This window comes from Manis javanica, chromosome 7 (assembly GCF_040802235.1).
Source record: "Manis javanica isolate MJ-LG chromosome 7, MJ_LKY, whole genome shotgun sequence".
In the NCBI taxonomy this organism is placed as follows: domain Eukaryota; kingdom Metazoa; phylum Chordata; class Mammalia; order Pholidota; family Manidae; genus Manis; species Manis javanica.
This window is the reverse complement of record NC_133162.1, coordinates 4,988,733-5,013,526: the sequence shown is the minus strand read 5'-3', so window position 1 is coordinate 5,013,526 and position 24,794 is coordinate 4,988,733. Positions and strand designations below refer to the sequence as shown.

Below are 24,794 nucleotides of genomic sequence, written 5' to 3'. Positions count from 1 at the left end.
GTGTGGCACAAGTGCACCCTCACCTGCTCTGGCTGTCGCCATTTTTCAGTAATTTAAAGGAAAAGGCAGTGTGTCAAACCTCAGTACAGGACCCACGCTGGTTTGCAGTGGCTTCTTCTGACTCTCAGATCTTTTATTCCCATGTCTGTCTTCAAAGCCACTATGAACACTGTCCTCAAAGAGCCCCTGATCTCCAGGGATTCCCTTAGTTCCTTTTTCTTTGGTATCACTGTGTGCCTGGACCTCACAACACAGAGAAAGACACTTTTCCTCCGTGGGAATGGGTAGGACCCCCTGAGGGGAAGACAGGGACTGACAGGGGACAATTGGTCCCTGGATTTACAACTCTTCCTGCCCCCTACTGGGCTACTTGGGTTGGTTTGTAATTTAGGATTTTCTTTTAAGTGATTTATCTCACATTTGCTCTGACTTGGTACCGCTGCAAGGCCCCTGGGGCTTCATGATTTCCTTTCTGCCTGTGATATGAAGGGCCCAGCATGGCCTGGGTTCTGCTGCGTTCCCCTCCGCCCACACCCAGCAGGTAACACCCAGATGGTGCTGGGAGGGGCCTGACCAGTGAAAGAATCCAGACCCTGCTCTTGTGCTTGACAGCTCGAATAAAGCGTCTCACACTGTTCTCACGTCTTCTCCGAATAGCAGAGTATTATTACGCTGTCACCAGCCAATGAGCCCATCAAGACACTAAATGTGTGAGGTGCAGAGTCTTAGACGTGAGCCAGCTACCTCCCTGCCCCAGTGCCGAGTCACAGGTGCAGGTGAGTGTGTACTAGGAACGCCACGGCCTGTGGGTCACAGGGTCTCCTGCCCAGCAACCTATGGCTGCTCTGGGGAATTAGGACTGCTAGACAAATTGGTTGGGTTTTTAAACTCAGTGCCCCATTTGCCTGGTTCTCAGCCTTCAGTGACTGCATTAGTGGCTCACTGAGGGAGACGGTGTGACCCTGGACTTCCCGGGAAGAGGCAAGAATCATACTGTGAGCTCTGAAATAAGCAGGGTATTTCTTGACATTTATCCCAGCAGAGCGATCAAACGCTGCCTGCACCACATGAAGTAAGCAATTTGAGTGACCTGCCTGAGCATTTTACAAGAGACCAAGCAGCACGATTTTGAATTCTTTTTGCACATCTATCCTCTTAGGGGATGTGTCCTACTGAAATGCTCACATTGGGGTATGTCCTCCATTCCATGTCCCACTGTGTGCTGGTTACTGCGGGAGTTTTGCAGACACTGTCTTTATGCTTTTGTTCTTCCTATTTGACAGAAGACAAAATTGAAGCTCACTGAGATTAAGTAACTTGCTTAAGCTGGAAACTTTGTCTGCTGATGCCTTTGGAAAAATCTACATAAGCAAATGAGATTAATAACAGAGTCTCTTATGAACATGATTTAGAAGCTGCTGAAAGTGGTCATGGCTGGTGGCACAGACATGTTTATGCACGGAGTAAGGACCGCTGTAGAGAGCCTGCCCGGCCGACTCCATAATGCAGTTTGCTCAAACTCACTAGTGAGTTTACATACACCAACTCAGTAGTGTACAGAAGTCCTGTTAAAGAGTTATACACTCAATAGGCCTCAGTTTGGCCTATGGCCACTAGCCAAGTTGAAAGAGCATTTTCTTCCTTAGCTCTGTCCTTACAACACACACAAGAGCAAGCCCGTGGCCTCACCAGGCCTGGCTCCAGCCTGCAGTGAGATGTGGATTTGGGTGCCAAATCTGTCATTGGGATTCAAGGTCAAGGATTCCACAATGCATGCAGTGCCTGCCCTCACTAAGACTCCTCCTAACTCAGGTAAAATGCTATGCAAAGCAGCCCCCTCCTGCTTGATTGGGGGTGGAGAGAGGGGGCAGAGAATTCTGAGCATTCTCCGTTGTTCAGGACACAAGCTCCAGAATATTTTCCAAGAGAAACTCCACTGGGATTTTACCTTGGTCTTGAAACATGTTGTGATATACAGCAGTAACATCTATGTCCTGGCTTAGATTGAGTACGTAAAGTCAGTCCTGTGAATTCCCCATTCTGCTAAAACCCCTGTTTCTCAGCTCAGGCTGAGCACATAAAGTGAGTCCTGTGAACTCTCCCTTTACAGTGATGGTCTGGTGCTCAGAGGAGCAGAATGTTAAGTTTTTAGGATTTTGTGAGCTGGTTGTAATTGGCCAAGGAGCAGCATTTGCACCATGGAGTCAGCAAATGCTACTTCCCTGTCCCCACCGCCAGCTGTTCAGATGCAGTAGCACACCCCTGTCCTGCTCTGTGCTGGACCCAGACGCCTGGGGAACGGATGAAGGCGCTTGCTTCCTCCCTGCCCGACTCGGGCTGCTGTCCTTTCCTACATTCTGGAAAAGAGTGGTGGGAATTTGAGTTCGGGCCAAGTGAATGATCCCAGGCATTGAGTACAAGAAGCCACCTTCAGGGGTCCTTGGGAGTTTGAAACCACTTGATTCACTGTTCCCTGAGTTCAGAGGGCTCAGACAGGGAGGTGGAAAGGAAGGTTCTTAGGAGCAGCTGTGGGAGTTCACTAGGGTACGGACTTGCCTTTCCGCCGAAAGCTTGTCCTGTGCAAGAAACTGAACTAGAGATTGATTTTAAAGGAACGTCGTCCTTTGCCTCCATCTGTGGTCCCCTGGCCTCAGTTGGTCAGGAGTCAGGTGCTGTGCCTTGTTTTAGGGAGACCTGGGTGAATGAGTTTTGTGATGATGGAAATGCTCTCTGTCCTAGGCAGTAGCTGGATGCCACTTGTGGCCATTGAGCTCCTGAAATATTGCCAGCCTGACTGAAGAACGGAATTTTTCATTGTAATTAATCTGAGTTTGAGTTTCAATAGCCACATGTAGCTGGTGGCCACTGCATTGTTCAGGGCAGCTCAGGGCTTTCGGGAACAGTAAGTATGGGGTGGCAGCCTCTGTGCTGAGAGTGTATTGGGTGAGATTCGTCACACTCAGGAGGTATAAAGCCAAATGTACTTGCTAGTGTGCACGCTCAGATGGGGATGGCCACTGAGGGTTCCCTAGACCCCAAATCTGTGACCAGTAAGGCCAGTACTTACACCACCAGTGGACATCACCCCATTCAGATAGACCTGGCACTGGGCTAAATGCATTAGGTCACCCCATACCACCCTCACCCTCCATCTGTAGGACAGGCGGTAATGCCCAACTCAGAGGTGCAGAAACAAGGCACAAATAGGTGCGGCTCTCGCTCAAGGCCTCAGAGCCAGAATTCCCACCTAGACATGACTCACTAAACTCAGAACCACTTTGTAGACTGACAGAGGCACAGAGAACTCAGTGGTCCTATTTAAAGGTAATATCCACACCTGTTCTAATGGTCTCCGAAGGAGCCTACATCTGTAACGTGGCTCTCCTTTCACGGGGCATTCGGCCTTCGCAGGTTGTATCCACGACCTGTGAGCGTGCACATCACCATGTGCATTTACCATCTGGTTGGTTTATTTTGCAACTAGTGATGTTACCATCTTTCTGTTTTGCTGTCTGGCTTAAGTCATTACCAGCTGTATTGCAGTCAGAGTGGTCCCTGTCTGGCTTTTCATTTTTCTGTGGGAATATGGTCTACTGATAAACAAATCCCTTGTCGAGCCCCACAGAGGGCTGCTTTTGGATATCTCCATATTCAAGTCTAAATGACTGAAGTGGGATGAAAATGGAGATGTAAACCTAAGACTGAAAATGGCCTTGTGAAACATTCTGTGATGTCAGGTTATAGTGACCTGCTGTTAAGACTATTCGCTAGTGGCTTACAACTCTTTCTGCTTAATACCCGATCTGCAAACACTACTGTGTAACTAGGAGGTGGAGGCGGGCTCTGAGGATCAACTCTTTCTGTAGGTGGGCCACCTGCCCTAAGCTGGAGGAGCCAGAAGCCAAGAACAGAACCACAGCAGGGTGCTGTGCCGTGGGGCCAGGGCCTGCGCCTCTCCCACTGCCTCGGACACAGAGGGCGCTTCCTCCCTGCGTTTCCAATATGCAAACACCATGCCCCTCAATCACAAAGGTCCTCTTGCCGAAACGGCCCTTGGTGGTTTGCTGCCCTGATGGTGCATTTCTTCGCTTACCTTCACGTTGGCTGCCAGCTCCTTTAACCGGGGCAGGAGTCCACAGGGAGGGTGTCAGCGTGGCCTCACAGCCTCCCTCTGTTTCGAGAGGCACAGGGCCAGGGCCATGCTGGCTCTCCGTATAAGCATAGCACACTGCCTGCCCCACCCAAGCCTTCCTAGCTAAGTGGCTCACGACTCACATCCTGTCTTTAGGTCATTTGTTTTTAAATCTGCGGCTCCACGATTACAAGTCCAAAAGGTGGGAAACAAAGTTCAGCAATGTGCTATCAATGCTAGACAGTCTGAGCTGTTATCCTGGCATCAGTCCCTGTACAGCCTAACACACAGGATAAAGCATGAGGAAAGCCACATCTCATCATCTACAGACAGGGCTTACCTAAGGGTAGGCATTGCTTCTGTGAGTTCTAGGTAGGGAAAGAAAAACTTTGTCTATTGTATAAGACATTGTACTGTCCTGAATATCAAATGTTATTCCAATTATCTAATACAAATGAGTCAGCACTTACTTTTCAGAATACTATTTGAGTTCTTTTCTCTTCCATAATATGATTCCTAAGAGGCAAGTAGCTTCTTATTTAGATTAGATATTTTGGACTGGCGTCCTATTATGCTTCATCAATATCATACACTTTAGTCCCAGGACATACAAAGCAAAGATCCATCAAGTCATTCAGAACTTAGGTACGATTTGCATTCCATGCCATGCAGATGAATGCTAATCTACAAGTGAATCTGGAAGGTGTGTATGCAGTGGAATCTAGCATCACAAACCAACCCGTGACCCCTGTGGGCTTGCCCTGTCGTCAACAGCCTGTTGGCAGAAATGCTGGCTTTAGTCTCACCATGGACTTGGGCTTTGGGGGCTACAAATGGACCCGGGGGGTGATGAGCCTGCCGCGCCTCATGAGGAATATGCGTGCATACATACCCTTCCCGATGGGCCTCTCCTTTTTCCAGCTCCTGAATGACCCCCAAGAGCACTTTGATGGTTTCTTGGCTGGAGCTGATCAGGTTCTCCATCATCTGAAGCTGTGCTTTCAGGTCGACCACTTCCATATGAGGCACAATTTGTTGGCATTCTTCACCTGCCGCCGCCTTCGGACAAGGCTGGGCCTCCTCCCCGAGCGGGGCCTGAGTCTGCAGGGGCTGTTCACTACATTCAGGGGACAGGCACTGCACCGGGGGCGAGCAGGCCACAGAGGAGCCCGGGGGTGCCTGGAGCCCATCAAGATGCTCAGCTCTCCTCCGTTCCTGCTCGGCTGCCGGGCAGAGAGTCCCCTGGCTCGTGGTGGCCGAGTTTGACGAGGCAGGCTCAGGGGTCTTGGCGCCAGTGGCCGGTGTGTAAACGGTGGCCACCTCCGTTTTAAACACCCTCCCGTGGGCTGGTGGGGCGGGTTCCTCAGAGTCCGGCGTCGCCCTGTCATGCTTTGCTTTCCTGTATGGCTGGTCATCAGGCTCTAGGGAGGGAGGCCGAGGGGCGTCTTGGCAGCTGTGAGCATCGCGGATTTTGTACGGCTCTTCACAGTTGACCCCTGTGGGCTGGTCCAGTGCATTCACGTGTTCGTCGGAGTGGAAAACCAAGGCCACTGTCTTCTGAACCCGGCCTGCAGCCCACAGCTGGGCCCCCTCCCTGGGCTCTTCCTCTCTCCTCTCTTTCACGTCTATTACAAACCCACTGTTTTGACTTTGGAACACATCTGCGGCTGGGATGCTTTTGAGGTTCCCTTTTGTGCGGTCCAGAGGGAAGGTCTGGTAGCACTTTCTGAGGTCTGGCGAGGTCTGCACGCCTGTGCTCTTGGTGACGTTGGGGATGGACCTCCGCGCGGGCACTGTCATGTATTTGCGGTAGGCCGCTCTGTAGGACACAGGCCTGGCCTCCCGCTTCTCGCCTGGGTGTCCTGCGGGGAGTTGCGTGTCCCTCTGCTCGTTCTGTGCCTCGCAGATGTCCTTAAAGCGCACCTGCAGGGCTTTATTCCGTTTTTTAATCTGCCGGTTGGGATCCAGGGCGTATTTCATCTCCAGAGCCAGGCAGGCGGCGGGCTCCACTTCACTCTCCGAGGTTGAGAGTACGCACTGGCTGGTTTCCTTACTGACCATGATTCCTGCAAGAGCAAACAGCAACAGAGGGTCAGTGAGATGAAGACGCAGACGCAGACGCAGACACAGGCAGCACAACTTGTAGCCAAAACCACTACTGCCTGCTTCCTAGTTATAAACAGGTGAGGCTGGCCTAAGATGTTAAGGAAAATCAGACAGGCGGAGAATTGCTGGCAGGCACAGCTTGAAATGCTTCTCAGATATTAAAACCTGCTTGCTTTTCCATGTGGGATACACTCATTTCTTTTGATAGTAATGCATGTTTCCCCATTAGACAAACCTGTTCTACTACATCCATCAAGAAACCCAGCGATGCTCCCTCTTCTGTTTTGTAAATTACCGTCTCACGCGCACGTCTCCACTTCACAGGCAGATGGTTTTCCACATGCAGCTTACTCGGTTTGGGTTTTTACTGTTTTTTGAGGATGGCATGATTAATCTATTACTGGGATCCAAGAGAATTGCTGTTTTCTCGTAAGACTTACTGGAGATTCTAGGTTCTGAGCAGATAATGTAGAGAGTCCACAGAGGAGGGCCTGAACTATCTCCCTCACGCGAGCTGTCGTGGATGCCATGGACAGAGGGCCACGTGCTCACGCTGTGCTGCGGCAATAGCACGAAGGATTCATCTTTGAGGTGTGGTTCGCTTCTAATGGGTTAACACCAGCCAGGAAAAGAACATGGGTTTCCCTGCATATACAACGGCAGTGTTAGCAACTCTTTTCTTTGATTCTATGGAGAGTGGCATTTGAAAGTGCTTTTTTTTTTTATAGAAATTATTCATTCTAGAATCAAGTTTTGTGTTTTGATCACAACCTCTGAAAATGAAAACAATGGTGGTTGTTTCAGTATTTGAATCCTGAAAGAGAATAAAATCACAAGGCTTTATGTTAATCATGCAAATTCATCTTGGGCTGAATTATTAAATGCAAGTAAAAAGATGCAGGTGGCCAATGATTCCTCTTGGGGAATACCAGTGGGGTAAAATGCCTTCACTTTATTAGGCAGATTCACAGCTGTTTATTGCACATGGAAAAACTTTCTTGAGCGTTGGACTTAAAGTGAGAAAATGCAGTTAAGTATGTTGTTTGTGAGTTAATGCTTGTTTTTTACCTCCTTGTGTTTGAGAAGAAAAGAGATGGCTGGCATAGGGGGTATGCAGGGCCCCGGTGCCCAGCGAGGCAAAGCGAGGTGGAACAAGAACAGGCCCAGGCTGTAGTGCCCAGTCCAGCTGGTGGCAGGCCTTGGGGCTGCCCTGGGGGAGCCTAAGGACCCAGCACAGAAACCCCCGAGCACTGCTTCAGAAGGCAGTGCTATAGGAACAGCAAGATGTGTGGCTGCTGCTGTCAGAGTGAGTGGGTTGCTGGGTGCCATTGCTGGGACACAGGGACTGTACCTGATACCTTCAGTGCCACCAGCCCCACTACAAGGAGGAAACTGGAGTTCACAAGGGGTTGTCACTTGTCCAGCGTCACACAGCGATTCAGACATCCCAGCAGGAGTGAGGATCCTGTTCTGCCTGATGTGAGTCTATGCTGTTCTTTGTCACCCCAGGTGTCCAACAAACACGGGGTCAGGATACCTCCTCATGTCCCTGTTCTTACTGAGTTAGGACTGCAGGCCCACAGGCAGGTGAAGTGGTCCAGCCAAGGGGAGGGGAAGCCTGGAGGTTCCGTCAGAATGTTCTAGAACTGCCCCTCCCTGCTTTGGGGTCTCCATTGAGTTGACCTCTCTAGCTCAGGTCAGCTTGGTACTGGCACTTTGCGGGTCTCCACTTGTGTTACCGAATGAAAGGCTGAGAGAAAATCCAAGTATTTCCTCAATTATGCAAAGAACAATGAACTGGTGATCATGTTAGAGGACAAGAAAAACCATCTCTGCAGGGTTTGGTTTAGACTCGCCCAGGGTTTCTCAGCCGTGGCACCCCTGGCGTGTTAGGCCGGGCGATGCTGTCCGGGGGCTGTCCTATGCGTGCAGAATGCTCAGCAGCATCCGGGCACCATCCACCAGGCAGAAACCGCACTGCCTCCCGGGTGACAGCTGGAGAGGCCCCAGACATTGCCAGCTGCTCCGGAGCAAACCGTCCCCAGCTGGGAACCGCTGCACTAGACCTTTCCTCCTCCGGCGGCTAGAGTGTGTCCGGAAAGGTAAGGCTTGGGAATGAGCAGGGGGAAAATGACCAAGAACAGATGGCGGGGGTCTGGAACGCGCCTGCTCCAAAGCTCGGATCTGGAAACGACCCAGCTCTGTGCTGAGCCAGCAGGGGGCCAGTCCTCACCCTCCGACCCAGCTGTGTGTCCTCTGATGAAAGAATTAATCTGGAGCAATCACACCTGGGGGGTCAGTCTAGAGCAGGCCAAGAACAAGCCACCTTTGGCTTTTGTGCTGTGCTAGGCGCTGAGGGTACCGGGAGACCTCTGTGGTTGAAACTTGAAAACAGGCATTTATGTAGAGAAGGGACTGAAGCTCCATGGGGTATCCTGGCTGCATTTGGGGAGAACCAGGTTCCGGAAGGTGGCCGGGCTGAGCGTCCCTGCCTGGGGCAGAGGTTAGGTATTTTTCAGAGACATGTATTCCAATAGGTTAAAAAGATGCACACAAACGATCTGGTGTGGGAGAGACGAGGGACCCGGTGGAAGTATAATACGAAAATTAAATCTTAATCCTCACTCTTATCTCCTGTTCATTCTCTAACTGCCTTTGTTGTCCAGGTACGCCAGACTCTATTGTGCCATCATTTTGCAGAAGACCTTCATACTGGGGAAAGTTTGAAAGAGAGAGCATTTTTTAAAAAAGCAATTTACTAGTAATTTTTCAGCCTTTTCCCTGCCACTACTGAAAAATGGGTGTCTGAATAAGTTTGTCCTACCATGCTATTCATCATTACGATTTGCCAGGAACTGCACTGAAATAGTTTCCTTACATCAGTCTGTTGGTTTGGAAAGATACTCTGAGTCTTGGACCCAACATCAAACTAATAACACAAATCAGAAGAATTAATTGCCAGTGGCAAAATAACAAATTTCTTAGCTCTTCTGTTTTACAGGGAGTTGCTAAGTATATAAAAATCATTTTCTTATTTGTAAAAATGATGGTAATACTTAGGATTTTTTCTCAGTTTAGTTTGCCTCTGCTGAATTTTTTTAAAAAGTAGATATAATTAGTCGTCCTAATCCCTGTGATAGGAGAGACACCAGGGAATTCTTGTAGTTGACTTATTTTGGCTCTAGATGAAGCTGAGTTTCTTTTGATGGCTGGTTGTCATTTCACAAAGCTTCAGAATGGGATTTTCCTGGACATTAAGAATTACTTTCATATGATGGTGAATACATCTTTCCAGGGTATTACTGTTTACTGGGGAGAACAGTGGTAGCAGTTACCATTAAGAAAATGATTTTGTCATGAAAAGAAAGTTCTTTTCCTTCTATATTCTACAGAAGACAGTCCACAAGACATGTAGACCCTTCTAGGAGACTTGTTCATTCTTCATCCCTTTGTGCGTTCATTCAGCAAATGAATGTACATAAGTTACGGTGTGACAGCAGCATTCAGCCCTTACGTTACATCCTGTGTCCTACCGAGATGCCGGCTAGCCTGCCCTTCTGCACTTCACCTGCATTTTCTCCTTGACCCTCAGGACAGCCTCACAGGGAAGGCACCACTGTCACCCTTAAGCTGCAGGTTGAGAAGTGGATGTTCAGGATATTTTTCATAATGTGCTGAGAGTCACACAGCTTGTGGTCCACACCTTGCATCTCTTTAAGTCCCATGCATTAAGCCACACCCCCTACCCAGGAAAATCTGTAACCCAAAGTGACCTATGATAAACTTCAAAAGACATCAAATAGCTGGAACTCAACTGAGCAATTGCTTTGGCTTGTTTCCAGGAAGTTCTGGGTGCAGATGCAACCTCCAGCCGGGCCCAGAAACACACGTGGCCCTGCAGCACAGACTCTCTGAGGGCTGCCATGAGTTTTGGACTCAGCTTGATGCCAAAATGGCATTTTCCATGATGGCTTGCCCTGGCTGGGTCACCTCAGAGAACCACGGATTGGTTTCTTGAAGTTAACCTCTTGGCTCTAAAGCAGGAGAGTTCATAAAGTTTGTGTAAGAAAATTGTGTTTTGAACTTTCCGGCCTGTGCATCTTGGAGTGAAAATGGCGTGTCATGGTTGTGCCTGTCTGGCTCGGGGAGAGCTAGAACAGGGAGAGCTGTTTGGAATGTAAATGTCATAATTACCCTCAAATTAAATTTCATAATGCAATGTGATTTGTAAATATCTAAACCTTGTATTTTTAGATTAGCAATTGAGAGTCATCTCTGCATGCTGCTTTAAATTAATAGCTTATATAAAAATGTTCATTCTGGCTAAAAGGAGTGAAAAATGGAAGCAACTAAATGCCTAACAATAGGTAAACGGTTAAGTAAATTATGATGTGCATTCACTCAGTGAGGACATTAAAATGATAATTATAAAGATTATTTAGTATCACAGAAAAATCCTTATGAAATAATGCTAAGTGAAAGAAAGCAGTCTACCAAACTGTACTGGAAGAAAATGGACAACAATGCTCATCACTGTGGTATTAAGATAGTGCATTTTGAGAGATATATTTTCCCTTCCGTTTTCCAATTTTTGTGGGGGGAGTTGCAATCTCGTTAAATTGTTTGACAATTAAAAAAGAAAACAGAGGAAGTCAGTCCACTCCTTAGACAGAATGACAGGTGCAGGCCTCTGGAAAGTATAAATACGCAAAACCCAGAAATGATGAAATTTGGGTAGAAGTCGTCTCCCAAAGGTCATGTTTTACTGCTTTGAGGAAGCCCTGAATGAAGAAAGAAAATGAATTTCAGAGTTTTGACAGTGGCAGTGTGTGTATGTATATACACGCAGGAATGCACATGTGCCCACATACATGTGTATCTGGATGTGTCTGGACTGGAGAGCAAGAGAGTGTTTAGCAGAAGATGTATCAATATGTGAGAAAACCCACTGTGGGGGGCGCTATTTCCATCTGTTTTAATTAGAAGGAGAATGGATTTGCCCTGTCAGCTGCATTGATAGTCTGAAGGAAACTTTGTAGGATGTCAGCAGCTGACAGTAGGAGCTCCCCTGGATTAGCTCCGTTCTCACGGTGTCTGCATTGACGGAGAGGCCTCCAGTCTGGCCTTGCACGGTGCTGTCTATGGCGTGACACAGCAGATCGACAGTGGGGGCCGGGGACAGGGCTAGCCTCCCCAAGACACCTTCCAGGGTCCCCTGTCGGTGCAGAGCAACAACCAGGCCGGCCAGCCATCCCAGGAGTGGGAAAGGAACTGTATAATATTGTTGGCTTTTTGCTAGTGGCTTTCCCGCTGCTGAAGACACCTTGGAGTTAAAGATGCTGGCTGGAATTCAAGATTAATTGGGTCAGCATTTTATTCCATATGCTGAGGGAATGCCCAGACATTAGGCTACTGGGGATGGAGGAGTAGTGAGATTGAACAGACACTGTCTAACACTCAGAGAGAAGGGGAGTGAGACAGGACCTTACCCATTACCTGAATTCATTTGTGTTGTGAAACAGTAACTTGAAGAGCTGTTTTCTAGGCACCGAAAGACCCTTCCAAAGTGGAAGCCTTCCCTTCCTCAGGGCAAAGCTACCCGGCAGATTTTGGACGGTGTCTTGGTTAGATTCATTGTCCCATTTAATTTCCTTTAATACACTGAGATGATATTTTTCCAGATACTTGTTCTCTTCTTCAAAGGTCATTGATGAAGAGAATTGAAACGGAGCATCTGAATGAAAGCAGACCCCTCCTGAATGAGGCGTGTAGGGAGGGTGCCGCGCCAGTGTTCGGCAAGTGGGGAGACACTCCTGAGCCCCATCCCGTCCCCTTGATGTGTGGAATACTGCAGTGGGCTCATTAAGAACCGGTGACCTTCCAGTGGGAAGGTGGGAAAAGGGACCCTCAAGGAGCTTCTCTGCAGGCTTTGGTGCAGAAGAAAAACCATCCCAAGTGCGCCCCAGTTTATGCATATCTGTGATTTCAGAAAGCACATTTCAGTCAACAGAAAACCTATAGTCAGTTACTTCAGCCACACAATATAAATTGCTGTTACCATAGACTCACCCTGGCCTGGGAGCAGAGGAAATAAACCATCCATTTTATACCTGGTTGGCATGCCTGACATGGTTTGACTTTGAGGTCTTAGAAGACCCAGAAAATGGCCTTTCAGTGGACAAGACTTCTCTCTTCATTTATTTCTCCATTTACTTTGTTCTTAGAGTTTCACTGTATACTGGCGTTAACGTTCGCTCATCCTCTGTCCAAATGGGATCTAAATCAGTAGAAAGGGATTCACAAAATTTCTTGATGCTGGTGAACATCAAGTGGAAAAGAAAGCCTCCTCCAAATGAGAATGTGAAAAATTCATTTTCATTGCAACAGCAGCTAGTTTTGCTAAGTAATGTCCAAAGAGTTCAGTAAAACTTGTTTCAACAACCCACCCACCAAAACCATGTGTAAGATTAGTAAAAGAAACAAATCGCCCTGCTTCTCTCCCCTGAAGCCATGACGATAGAGAAAATATTAGATACAAAGGGCTCTAGTTTTGGCGGTAGCTCCTGAGTACCGTTAGACTTTTCTAGCAAATGTCCCACCTACTGTATTGCCTGGATGGTTTCAGGCCATTAGATGACAATCAGCTGGTAGTCCAGGGCCCAAACCCGGAGGTTAGAGTTGGTGGAATGCAGAAGAGGTGCCTTCCCTTAGGCTTTAGGAGCATCTCACTCCCGTGAAGACAGGTACAAACTGGAATGGACTTTGAGAGTTTTTTGCTGTTAACTGATGAATCCATGTATTTTTTACTAAATGGCATGCTTGACACGTGATATATCTGAAGCTAAAATTAGAACATTGGTTTTTCCAAAAAAATAACTACATCAAGAGAGTACGTTTTCCCCACTGTTTTTTTGAAGCTGACTGTCAGGAAACCATATTGGAACAGCCAGGGCAGGACTTCTGCTTGGAGATCACCCTTCGCTGCAACTGAAACCATTTAGAGTTGAAGATGCTGCCCGTCTCTCTGGCAGGGCTGTTTGCGTGCCCGCCTATTACCATCCAGACAGACCTCCCTTGAATTGTTCATCCTAGTGCGTTTCCCGTGTTGCCCCGGTCTAGCGAAACTGTAGACTTCGCAAGGTCTTGGATTTACTGCTGAGGTAGCTTAGCCAAGATAAAAAGGAAGAAAGGAGCATGTATATATATATATTTTTTGGTTATCAGCTTCTATTTATAAGTGGACAGCAAAACGTAGAAAAACTAAAGTCCTAGGAGCCCAGGGACAAAGGCTAATAAGACGTCACTGACAGGTAGTATGTGTGGTCTCCCCAGTTCTGATCCATTTTGTCAGCCATGGTCGAGGGTGGAAAGCCTATCTTCGTTTGGATTCTCAAGTCTCTCCTCTGATTCTTGGGCTAAACCCACTGTGGGGAAGGTTTAAGCCGAGTGGGACAAAAGGACCTAAGTTACGACCCCCAGAATGAAGGAGGGGTACCTTTTCTTTCCTTCTGTTGCAGCTGATGGGGGATGAGGGGATCCCCAGGGATAGTTCACCACCCTAAAGAGAGGTGCTGTCAATCTAGACAGAACTTAGGCCCTGCAGAGAGTGTGTGTACAGTTACTCATTTGGGACATGGAAACGAAGGGAATATTCCCTGTAGCAGCTGAGAGGTCCTCAGTGCAGGTGCACTTGGGGCTAAGGTTTAGCATTCAGGACGCTGTGTCTCATAGTAATGGGTGAGACGTGAGAAACTCAAACTGAAAGTGTCTCTGTGTTGTATACCTGACACCCAAATTCCTTAAAATAGACCCTGCTTCTGTGTCCACCCTGGTGGTAGTTTCTATGCTGCCAGGTCAGCTGGTTCTTTAATCCTTTCCTTGACCAACAGCTATTGTGAACTTCTTTCTTCTCCATGCATAGCAATAAGGAGCTACTCTTTAAAAATAAGAGGTCACACCCCACGCCCTCTGAGTTCTGTTCTAGTGTCTTTAAAGGTTTGTCTCTCTGTGCACGGGCTGCTCAGCAGTGCCTGCAGCAGCCTGCGGGGCCTCAGTGTTCCTCCCTGGGAGGTGGTCAGGACAACGGCCTGACCCCTGGGGTGGTCTGCGCTCTACCCACGAGCATAGCTGCTGTGCTCACCTGGGCTGAGGGGGGAGCAGAGGCACCCCTTGTTAAATGCAGGACAGAACTGGGCTTGCAATGGGGTTGGGAGACCCATGCCCCAGCTTAGGACAGAGCAGAGTCTGTCGGGGCCCCCTGACGAGGGCCGGTGCTTTGCCTGTTCCAGCCCCAGTTAAGCCCCTCCCAACCGGTTACCACCAGCGCCCAGGGATTGTGTCCCGGTCCCCTTACTGCCTCTAGAACCTACTATGGTCCATCTGCGCTCTGCACTTTCACTTCCCGCATTTCATGTCCCAGGACTGTGCCCCACCCTCCTTTGTCCCTCACAGTCTCCTGATGGTCCCATTAGGCCCTGCCTGCTCTGGCTCCTCCAGGCCTCCCTGCTGCCTTCACTCACTCAGGGCCTAGCACCTGCCCCGTTACCAGGTGTTGGGCACACAGGGAAAGGAGGCCCAGTCCTTGGGAATGTGGAGGCGAGCTCAGGAAAGTCACGCTCCTGTGGAGAACGCCAGCCTGCCGTGCTTGCCACCACTGCGGAGACGGGGAGAACAGAGTGCTGAGAGAGGGTTCCCAGGGAGTCAGGGAGTCAGGGCGGGCTTCTCCCGGAGGCGCACAGAGCGGGCCTCAGGCGTGAGTCACTGCTCCTTGAGGTCCTCAGTTCTCTTCTCCCACCAGTGCGAGTGATTGTGGACTAGGTCCTACTAAGCACCCCCTCTCCTCTGAACTCAGTCAGCCTTTGATATCTGCTAATTGGCTTAAGAATGTAAGGATGCACATCACAGTATGCTCACAGCTGCGGCCCCACCCGTGATGGTCTCAGAAGGCCTGGGATGGGTGTGGATTAGTGGCTTCCAAGGACTGTTCTCTGCTCCACCTGGACCTCGAGTCAGGCAGGACGTGACTGTGTCCTGAAACCCAGGCAGGAACTGGGTGAGCAGAAGGGGAAGCGAAAGTTTCATTGGTTTAAGTAAAACTGTCCAGACCTTCATCTTCTGAACCTTGGAGCATGTATCTTGAGTTTGATTTTAATACACTATTACATTAAATTTTTTCTGTGCTGATGGAGAAAGAGTGGACCCACGTACTCACAAAAGTGAATAAATGGCTCGGAAGTGCTGCATATTTTATATTTAATCATGAGGTACAGTTGGCCCTTACTGTATATTTGTTCCAGTAACTTTGTTGGGACTTGCTGGGAAGCGCCAGTGGGTCTGTTCTTACATCGTTCAGCTTTCTTTTTTTTTGGGAGTGGGATGTGGTAGTGGCAAAATAAATGAAGAATTTAATTTTAAAAAAATCTCAGTTGCTTGGGTTAATGTAACATTTTAGAGCATGGACTCTGCTAATCTCAGCCTTGTACCCAGACTCTGGAAGAACCACTAACTTCAGAGCAAAACTCAATAGAGGGTCCAGAGCCCACCTTAAGTAAGATTACTTCAGAGGGGTGTGTGCTTTGGTACAAAGTTTTTGAATGACATAAATAACTTTCATTTTTCCTTACTTAGAAGGGAGAACATGGAATATAAAATTATACGTAAGTAAAATCAGTAGAGAGATAATTCTGTACTAGTATTTGTCATGATGAACATGGGGAGGAAGGAAAAGGGAAATGGGGACACACAGAGAAAGACAGTGGGAGGGACCCAGACAGACAGACCCAGGAGAGGACGGGTGGTGCTGAGGAAAGTACCCAGGCAGACTGCACTGCCTGCTGCCCGCTGGTCACTGGGGCACAGGCACATAAAGTCTGGACGGACTGGTCAGTCCATCGCTGTCAGCTTTCTGACTGCTCTTCATGGGGCATTTGCAGCAGCCCCTTCTCCTCCTATCCAGAGTGGAACCTGACAGTACATCCTGGGCCAAAACAAAAATCAGGATGGGCATCCAAGGTAGGACAAAGTACAATTTATGTTTCGTGAAGTCCCCAACCCACAATGTATTAAATTTAAGGAGTAATCATATTTTGCGTTCATATTTCTGTGTTCTGCTTCAATCTCTCAATCTCTCCAGCAACTCCTAGGAGCTGATGGCCTCTCACTTCACAAGGATTGTAGGAAAGGGGAAGAAAGAACAGTGGGAACAGACTGCGTCTGTTAGTGAAAAGTTACCATCGTAGTGAGTAAGCAGTGCGGGTGAGCATGAAATGACTCTCTGTGCACATCGGAATCCTAAAAATACATTTTAAAGGGAAAACACAAATCTTTCCAAAGCCTCAAGTGACCCCTTTATACCTTGGCCTTGAAGCTTTGGAGAGAATAGATACGGAAGAAATGGAACCTTTAAAAAAATTTTTTTTTCCTTTTTTAAAGAAAGCATTTCTAGCCACATAGGAGAAGAAAATCAGAAGGGAGGCAGGAGGCAGGCAAACCTGCATCTTCCCCCGGGGCTCCATCCCTGAACCTGGCTCTCTAGGAGAGTGAGACGGTCCCCACCCCAGTCCTGTGATGATTTCTAGTGGGTGCACACAGGGCAGCAGAGATCATTTTAATGCATGATAAAGAACCACTGGTCCACATGTTCTGTTTCATTTATTTTTCTTTCCAACCCCTGTATTGTCTTTTCTCCTGTATCCCTGAAGCAGAGAGCAACATGTGGCACATAAAAGGTACCCATGAACACTGACTGAATGAAGGGATGAATGAATGATGTCCCAGGGAAGCAAGGAATGCCAACCCTCCCATTTTTTCTAGAATGAACCTGGGACTCAGCCTCGTAGAGGGGTGTTGAGCAGCAGAGCCCAAGTCGTGGCCAGCAGGGCCCTTTTCCATGGCCTTGTGTGTGGGTCCGCAGTGGACGTAGAGTAACAGTCTACAGAGGAGGGCAGTTAGTAACCAGTCATTGTCACAGTTTAAAACACAGGTCTTTTGCAGTGTGGACTGATCACTCAGTGGCAGATCCCATGTAAATTGTCACCTGGCAGGTCCTTAGCAGGAACAGGGCATGTGCTCGCTTTTGTTCGTCTGAGGTTTCTGGCTAGGCATGTTAAACGTCTAGATTTCTGTCCCTTCTTGGGAAATACACGGCTGGGGCAGCCTTTTCCTCCACGGATGTGGGGTTTGAGATTGTCTTTTAGTACATTGTCAGTCTTTGAATGAATGATTTTCTTCCGGCTTTTCCATGTAGGAATTTACAAACTGGTGAGGGTTACTTAATCTCACCTGTTAGCATTCTCACACTCTACATCTTTTCCTGACATGGTGATTCCTGGCATCACAGGATTGTTAAGAACTCAGGTTAGAGGCCGACTGCCTGGTTTTGAGTGTTTGTGCCCTGTCCTGCGTCAGTCCAGAATCCTGGGCAAGCTGTGTGAGCTGGGAGAGCAAAGGTAATAAATAATAAGAGCCAGCACTCCCACGGTGCTCGCCACGGGTGAGGCACTGCTTTGCACTTTATGTATGTTCTAATGTTGCAGTTGCCACTTTTTATAAAGGTGGGGAATCTGAAGCACTGGTCAGGGAGTCAGTGCCCACGGTCACAGGACAGTAACTGGCAGAGCTCGGAGTGCCAGTGCAGACTGTGTGGCTTGCACACCGCACTCACTGCTCTGGTCTGGGATGAGGCCTCAGGAGGTCAGGGCTTATAAAGCCTTAGTGTCTGGTGGCTGGTGATGAATGGCTGTGGAGAGGGACAGCACCCTGGGGAACATGTATGCATGTGGATGACACTGGACATGTTATGTCAGAGAAACATGTTTGAAAACCACCCAGAAGGTTTCAACCTTGAATGGCTGATGGAAAAGCGTACAGTTGTGTTAACATTTTTATTTTCAAGTTGGGCATGCCAAGTGGTCATTTTCACTGACTCTTTAAGAGTCAGAAATAATGCTTCAAAGCAGAATTTAAGTGATCACTAGGGATGCACTGAGAACCGTGAGCCCTGGGTTACACTGTCTACAGCTCACGCAGCAGCTGGCCCCACCCTGTGGAGAAGCGCCTGCCCAGCCTCCCCGGCCTGGCAAGGCTGGGGGGATTTTCATACAGCCAGTGTTCCACCATAGGAGGGGTCTCATCCATCAGCCTTCCTCTGGGTATTCCTGCCACACCAGCAAATATGATGGATGCAGTCACAGTAGAAATATACTTAGAGTTAAGATTATATATGAAGACAGACAGAAAATAGCAAGAACAGAACAAATTAAACAAGGAATGGGAAACTGCTATGAAGCCATCAATCTAACAACTACTACTAAAACAAATACAGTCAATGATTGAGAAAGGCAGTTGTCATGTCTTCAGTGACCTGAGACGCCAAATGGAAAAAATATGGTTTGAAAGTGAGAAACTTACCTTTTCTCTTATTTCTTTAATTTTAGACCCTCTATGCTTAACATGTGGTTTGAACTTTTCTTTGGGATGTTTCCTTGCCGTACAACTCGGAGCTGTGAGTTGCAAGTGCACGGTTAGAAAGAGAGGAGCCATTTGTGGCTTGTGATTTCAACAAGGAAAAAAAAAAAAACAACCCAAGTTGTATGCACCACTCTGGTATTGGTTAAAATTAAAGAAGTGATAAATTGATAGGTCTGGCACTGTGACACTAAGATCAATGGAATTAAATGTCATGACATCAAATGGGGATGTGAGGTCAAGACTGAGAGACAGACATCTTCTGTTTTTCTTGACCCAATTACCTCTCCACTATTCTGGTAAAACTTCAGTGAAAATTCCTTTCAACCAAAAATGGCAGCATTTAGGATATAAGAGCATTTAATCTATCTGATTGATGCAAGATAGTTTCTCATTTCCTCTGGTTTGTTTTTTTACTCTAATACTAGGTCATTAAACTCACACACATTCCTTCTTTAAGAGCTCAACTTCTACATAAGTGGATCTTTACCAAAGGGAACTCTAAGGTAGAGTTTGGTGGTAGAAAACCCCAAATCTTTGGTACTTTTTCTTGGCTAAACACTGTATGGCCACATGTAAGGACTGTCCATCTCTAGAAAGACTTCTTTTTACCAGCTTCCCATGTTTTGTTTTCATTTCTTGCAAAAAAAGGCATGACGTGAAAGGAAAGAGAAAAATTGTTGTCCAACATGGATTCCCTGAATTTCTAGCAAAATCACTGACCAGATTTGTTGTTAGTAGTCTCATGAAATATGTAGTAAGCACCTGTTATTAGTATTATTCTTAGTCCTTTAAGAATCTGTGCTGTGAATCCTTTGGTCCATTTTTCTCTTAGGAAGTATTTCTCATGGAAGTTCTAAGAAGTAAGAAATGATGAAAACTACTTTTTGAAATAGTCTTTCTGGTTGGAAACTCAATCTCACATTTCTAATAGATATCACATCTCTCCAGAAACTCCCCTGTTTCAGGCTCTCTGACTTCTCTGTCACCATTTATCTCACCCTCCTCTTCTGCTGGAGGGAGCAGCCTTAATCCCCTCTTCCTGTTGCCCTGTTTCAAAGGATGGCCGCCCCAGACGGTTCTCGCACAGCTGCCCCCTTCTGTCCGTCCCCAGTGCTACCAGTCCCCCGAGGCACCATTACTGCACACCCTCAACTGGTCTGTTTTTTCTTCTCTGGTGTATCACTGGCTACCAAGACTTAATCTCGAGGAATGGTATGTGATGGTTCAAAACAATAAATGGCCACCTGTCACCAGTGGCCAGAGGCCGTTCCTGCCCCACTGGCTCCCCCCTCCATTCTTCTTACTCTCTGATCGTCGGTCCACACCTCTGCCAACTGTCCCGTCTCCCGCCCCCACACTGGTCTTGCTCTGACCACCCAGTGACCTGCCTTCAGCTCCGGGATTTGAGTGTGCTGGGCTCAGGAATTCCCTCTCAACCTTTTTCCCAGCCAGGCATCCTCTCTACGAGGCCCTTGGAGACGTGGTGTTTGACCTGTTGTCATTCCGCTTCCCACTTTCTTTTGTTCGTCCTCCTGGACTGGAGCTTCATGAGGACCTGTCACCTGGCTCTAGGGCACTCACGCATGGCCCTGGCCCCTGTTGCCTATCAATCTACCTTTCTCCACTTGCCCATTTTCAGAGCCCAGGTTTTACAGTTTCACTACATTTCCAAGGATGCTAAAATCACTTAAAGCAGATTTCACAAAGAAAAAAAGCAGATAATCTGAGGTGTTCAGAGTCTGACCACTAAGGACACATGGAAAAGATACAGGAACTGGCAACTCATGAACACAGGGCACTTCCCTGGGCACCACCAGCATGGAAGGACCCACAGTCCCAGTGCAATGGCCTGGAGACACAACGACTGGTCAGTTTGATCGGGGCTGGCAGTGACTCTGATATGTCGCCATGGTGGTTCCTTGACAGCAGCTGAAATGAGGCCCCGGGCCTGCAGTCTCCCCTTTCTGCCCTTTCTCTCTGGAGTATCGAGGAGAACAGCTTGCATTTGCAAGGTTGCTTGCAATATTTTCAGCATCCCATAGTCTCTTCCTCTGTCTCTTATATGCTGTAGTTTACTACATTCCATTTCATGCCCCAGGCTGGATCATTAAAAGGATTGAATTGGAAGTTTCCATAGTAACCTCAATATAATCTTCAACCAGAATTTTGCCATGCTGTTAGGGTTTTTTAAAAAGTTTCCTCACCCCCGTCACGGCCATAATAGTGTAACTCGGGTGCACGTACAACATGTAAATGTATCCCCTCTGTTCCGTTCTTGCTCATATTTTCTGACAGCAAGATGACAGTAAAAACAGCATGGCTATGGATGCAAAAACTTTTGAGTAATCAGTTCTATACTCTATAAAAGGAATATTCACAAATAATGACTTTGGACTCCTCAGTTCTTTCTAAATCCCTTTGAAATAGGGGATTAGCCAAACAGTTTATAATTTAGAAACATGATTCCTGCCTTCTTGTCCATATTATCTGATTTTCTGTATTCATGTTAATTTTCTTTCAGTCCCAGTTAGAGCTGGGAATATGCACTCAGCAGAAGGACACAGTTACCAGGTTAGAGTGTTTTGTTTTTATTTAGATGAACAGTTTGTCACTTGATAATATCTTTGCATACCTCAAAATCCCTCAGCATATTCATTATGGTGTGAGTGATGTTTGAAGCTCCATGTGATGTTTCAAACCCATACAGAATATCCTGATGGCTTATGAGAGAGGGGCCCTTGCAAGGGCCTATATCAGGAATTGCATTTAGAACCAGGAAATGTCTCTGAAATTACGGTTTTTCTTAATCTGAGAGATAAGATTCTTGGTTGCTTGGAGACACCTTAGTGCCTCAGGATCTAAAACAGCTAGGTTATTATATTGTGGTTCAAAGGTTCAAACCGATACATTGTATAGTTTACTGCTTAACATGAGATCACAGAGATGTCTAAACAACTTGTTTATATGAATCAGGGCAGGTACCCCACAACTTGGTGCTCAATCTCTATTTTGTCCTTAACGTATAAGAAAAATACACTTTAAAATAAACGAAAAGTTTTGATGTTTTGCTACATTTATATTATACATTAGCTCAAATATTGGATAAAGACTTATCCAAATGTTTGTGTGTGAATTTCATGGTAATAAAAGTCATGTAATATCAATCATATTAAATTTTTCTTTAAAATATTGAAGGCACTCCATAATGTTATGAAATATTAAAATCAAATATGTGAGGAGACTAAAAAGGATCTGCTTCATAAATTACGTGAGCTCATTTCATGTTGGAGAATAAAGTCTCAGTGGAACTACAGTAGGGAAGGGATGTGGGTGTGGGTCTTCATAGTTACAAAGCAGTTGTTTAAAATGACGATGCTGGTTTTGTCTGGGAAGGCCTAATAACCTCACTTTCCCCAAATCACTGTGGTTTGCCTCAAATATGCATGATTTTTGTGGTTACCCAAGCTTCTTGGGTGCCCCTGATGGGTTTAGGAGCAGCTTTGACATGCAGCTGCTCAGGTGTCCAGTGGGCTAGTCCAGGACTTTAGAATAAAGTTCTTGGTGACCTGTCCCTGCCTTCCTAAATTGGTGCCAGTCCACAGGGCTGTCACACTGCAGTGTAGCTGTGATTTCTCTATCATTACTCCCTAAGAGGCAGCCTGTCCCCAACATAAGTAATCTGCTTCCCATACAAGGGAGTGCAGTAGTTTCTCTAAATGAGACAGCCATGGGGTTCGGGAGCCAGGAGAATACAAATGTTTAGCCAAGTGAATGCATCTGTCCAGCTGCTCCACTGTGATCAACTGTTAGTTCTGATAATCATTTTTATTTCGTCTGTTTATTTCAACGTGTAGGCGTCTTCTTGGTAGACTGATGCCTTACACGCACAAGTGTTTCCATATTAATTATTTTTTCCTCCACAGAGGGAGAAACAAAAGACAAAATATTCCCTATCCTCCCATGGGGAAAACAGGGCAGAACAGAGAAGCCCCCAAACCAGTCACAGAGAAGCCCATTTGCCGCTGGGCCTTTTGACAGCTCTTGGTGCAAATAGGGCTCTCAGCTTTTACCTTGTTAGCGTGTTCCTTAATCAGTAGTTGTGCTTCTCAAAAGGATAATGGGCCTGCTTTAGTACAAGCTCAACGTCCTAATCACAATAATACAAATAATAAAAAAGGAAGTTGTGGCAAGCATGGCAAGTTTAAAGGCATACTTTGCTTTCCAAGGGCATCCTGTCTTTAAGTAGAGGGCTTTCATTTACCTAAAGAAATTAAACTGAATTGTTCTATCTTTAAGGAAATGATGAATTTAGTGAAGAAAAACTCTGTGTAGCTAACATAATTTATGCAAAATCATGCAATTAGTGATAGCTGTGCTACACATTTTTTATCCAAATGCGTCTCTAATAAAACCTTCATGAGTAGCAGTGCCATCTAATGTAAGTAGTAAACATGGATAGTAAATTATTAATATCTGGTGAGGCATGCAGATGGCAGGATTTCCATTTTTCCTTGGAGCTGCCTGTGTAGGTTTGCTAATCATTCTTGCAAAAAAATGTCAAAGATAAATACAAACTTTTTTTTTGAAAAGTAACATTCCACAGGATATGAATATAATCAGTAGCACACCGTGAATAGCCCAAAACAGCACTGCACCTCTGCAAAGCTAAATGCTGGTTACCGTCTGCTCCATCTGTAGCATAAGCTTACTTAAGGCTAAAGCATTTTCAAATGTGTACTACTCCTTGGGAATGGCTCAGGTCAGGTGATTTGGGTGGTAATTTTTCAATCAAGTCCCCAGCTCTGTAACCTTGACAGCCCCCACTGGCAAATGGAAAGGTAACCCCCCAGCAAGTCCTTGTCCACGGAAAAATCTCCAAGCGCACACCCTCCACCCTCTGCTAGTTTGGGCTGTAGTCTTGTGAAATGATGCTGCGGGTTCCTAGCCAAGGCAAGGTAGCCCGAAGTTCCTTTCCAGTCCTGCCAGTTCACCTCGGGATGCGTCCCCAGAATTGAAGCGCCTAAGCAGACAAGGTCAAATTAAAGTGCTTCTCTGCCGCCTCTGGCTCAGAAGCCCGAATGGGCTTCCAGCCCCCAAGGCACAGACCTGCAGCAGGAGAGGGGGGTCAGGGCGGAAGCCTTACTCTGTAGAGGAGCCAAACGCACCCATTTTCTCCCCTATTTACTCCAGAAGCGCCTCCTCCCCCACTCGTGCCATCCCCTTATCGTTAACTCCATCTCCCTTTGGCATATTTTTGGGTAGTAGAATAGAATGCTGAGGTCACAGGGACAGGCTCTTAATCCCAGCGATGGAGATGCCAGCCGGGAACCCCGAGCATGACCAGCAAGACGCAGACCCTCGCTTTTGACTTTGGGCTCGAGGCGCTGCCCGGCGCCGGGCCGGCCCGCGGGCTCCCGCCTCCCTCCTGCCCTCGCCCGCCCCAAGACCGCTCGCCCAGGCTGCGGCGAGGTGCGGTTCCCACGCCTGTCCGGGTCTGACGCGGGATGCCCAGCGCCCCGCAGCCCCGCGGGCGCCGACCTCCGCCCGCAGCCTCGGGAAGGTGCCAACCCGGGCGAGCCCGGGCGCCGCGGGAGGAAACGGGGAGTTCACGTGGGCAGCTGCCTCGCCCCGGCTCGCGCCTGCCCTCCTCCAGGGCCCCTCTGCTCGGTCTCATCCCCCCGAAGTTAATCAGCCGTACTTGCCAGTTCGCTTTAGTTGGGGAAATACTTGAAAACCTCGAGACGTGCCGGGGACACGGCCGCCCCCGGGGCCCCCGGGTCTGCCCGGCCCGGGCTGGCGGGCGCTCGCGAGGCCGTGGCGTTCGCCTGGAGCCGCCAGCGCCGACAGGCAGCCCCGCTCCTCCGCCAAAGTTGCCGGACGCCCCTCGGCGACCCGGCCGTGCCACATGCAGTTGCGTAACCTCGCCCGCCGCCCGGTCCGCTCCCGCCCGCACCGGCGCGTCCCGGCCCCGGGCGCCGCCGAGTCCCCGCGAAGCCCGTGCGGGAGCGGCGCGAGCGCCCGAGCCGGGGTCCGCGCCCGTCCAGGCGGTGCGGTGCCCGCGGCCAAGCGCAGCGGCGCCGGGGCGCGG

At 47.9% G+C, this 24,794-nt stretch overlaps 2 protein-coding genes across 6 annotated transcripts in view; one reads left to right on the top strand and one right to left on the bottom strand.

The window, feature by feature from the left end:
- Window positions 1-24,794, top strand: part of DOCK1 (dedicator of cytokinesis 1) — a 466,830-nt gene that overhangs the window by 217,695 nt on the left and 224,341 nt on the right. The gene's annotated exons all lie outside the window — the stretch shown is intronic.
- Window positions 1-24,794, bottom strand: part of INSYN2A (inhibitory synaptic factor 2A) — a 56,999-nt gene that overhangs the window by 31,637 nt on the left and 568 nt on the right. For 2 of the 4 annotated variants that reach the window (XM_037011231.2, XM_037011230.2), the window contains exon 2: window positions 5,025-6,198. In XM_037011231.2, coding sequence (XP_036867126.2) covers window positions 5,025-6,193 — 1,169 coding nt within the window. In that variant the 5' untranslated portion in view covers window positions 6,194-6,198. Of the gene's footprint in view, window positions 1-5,024; window positions 24,775-24,794 lie in introns of those variants that run through there. The other 2 variants (XM_017650442.3, XM_073240132.1) reach the window with 2 other exon arrangements.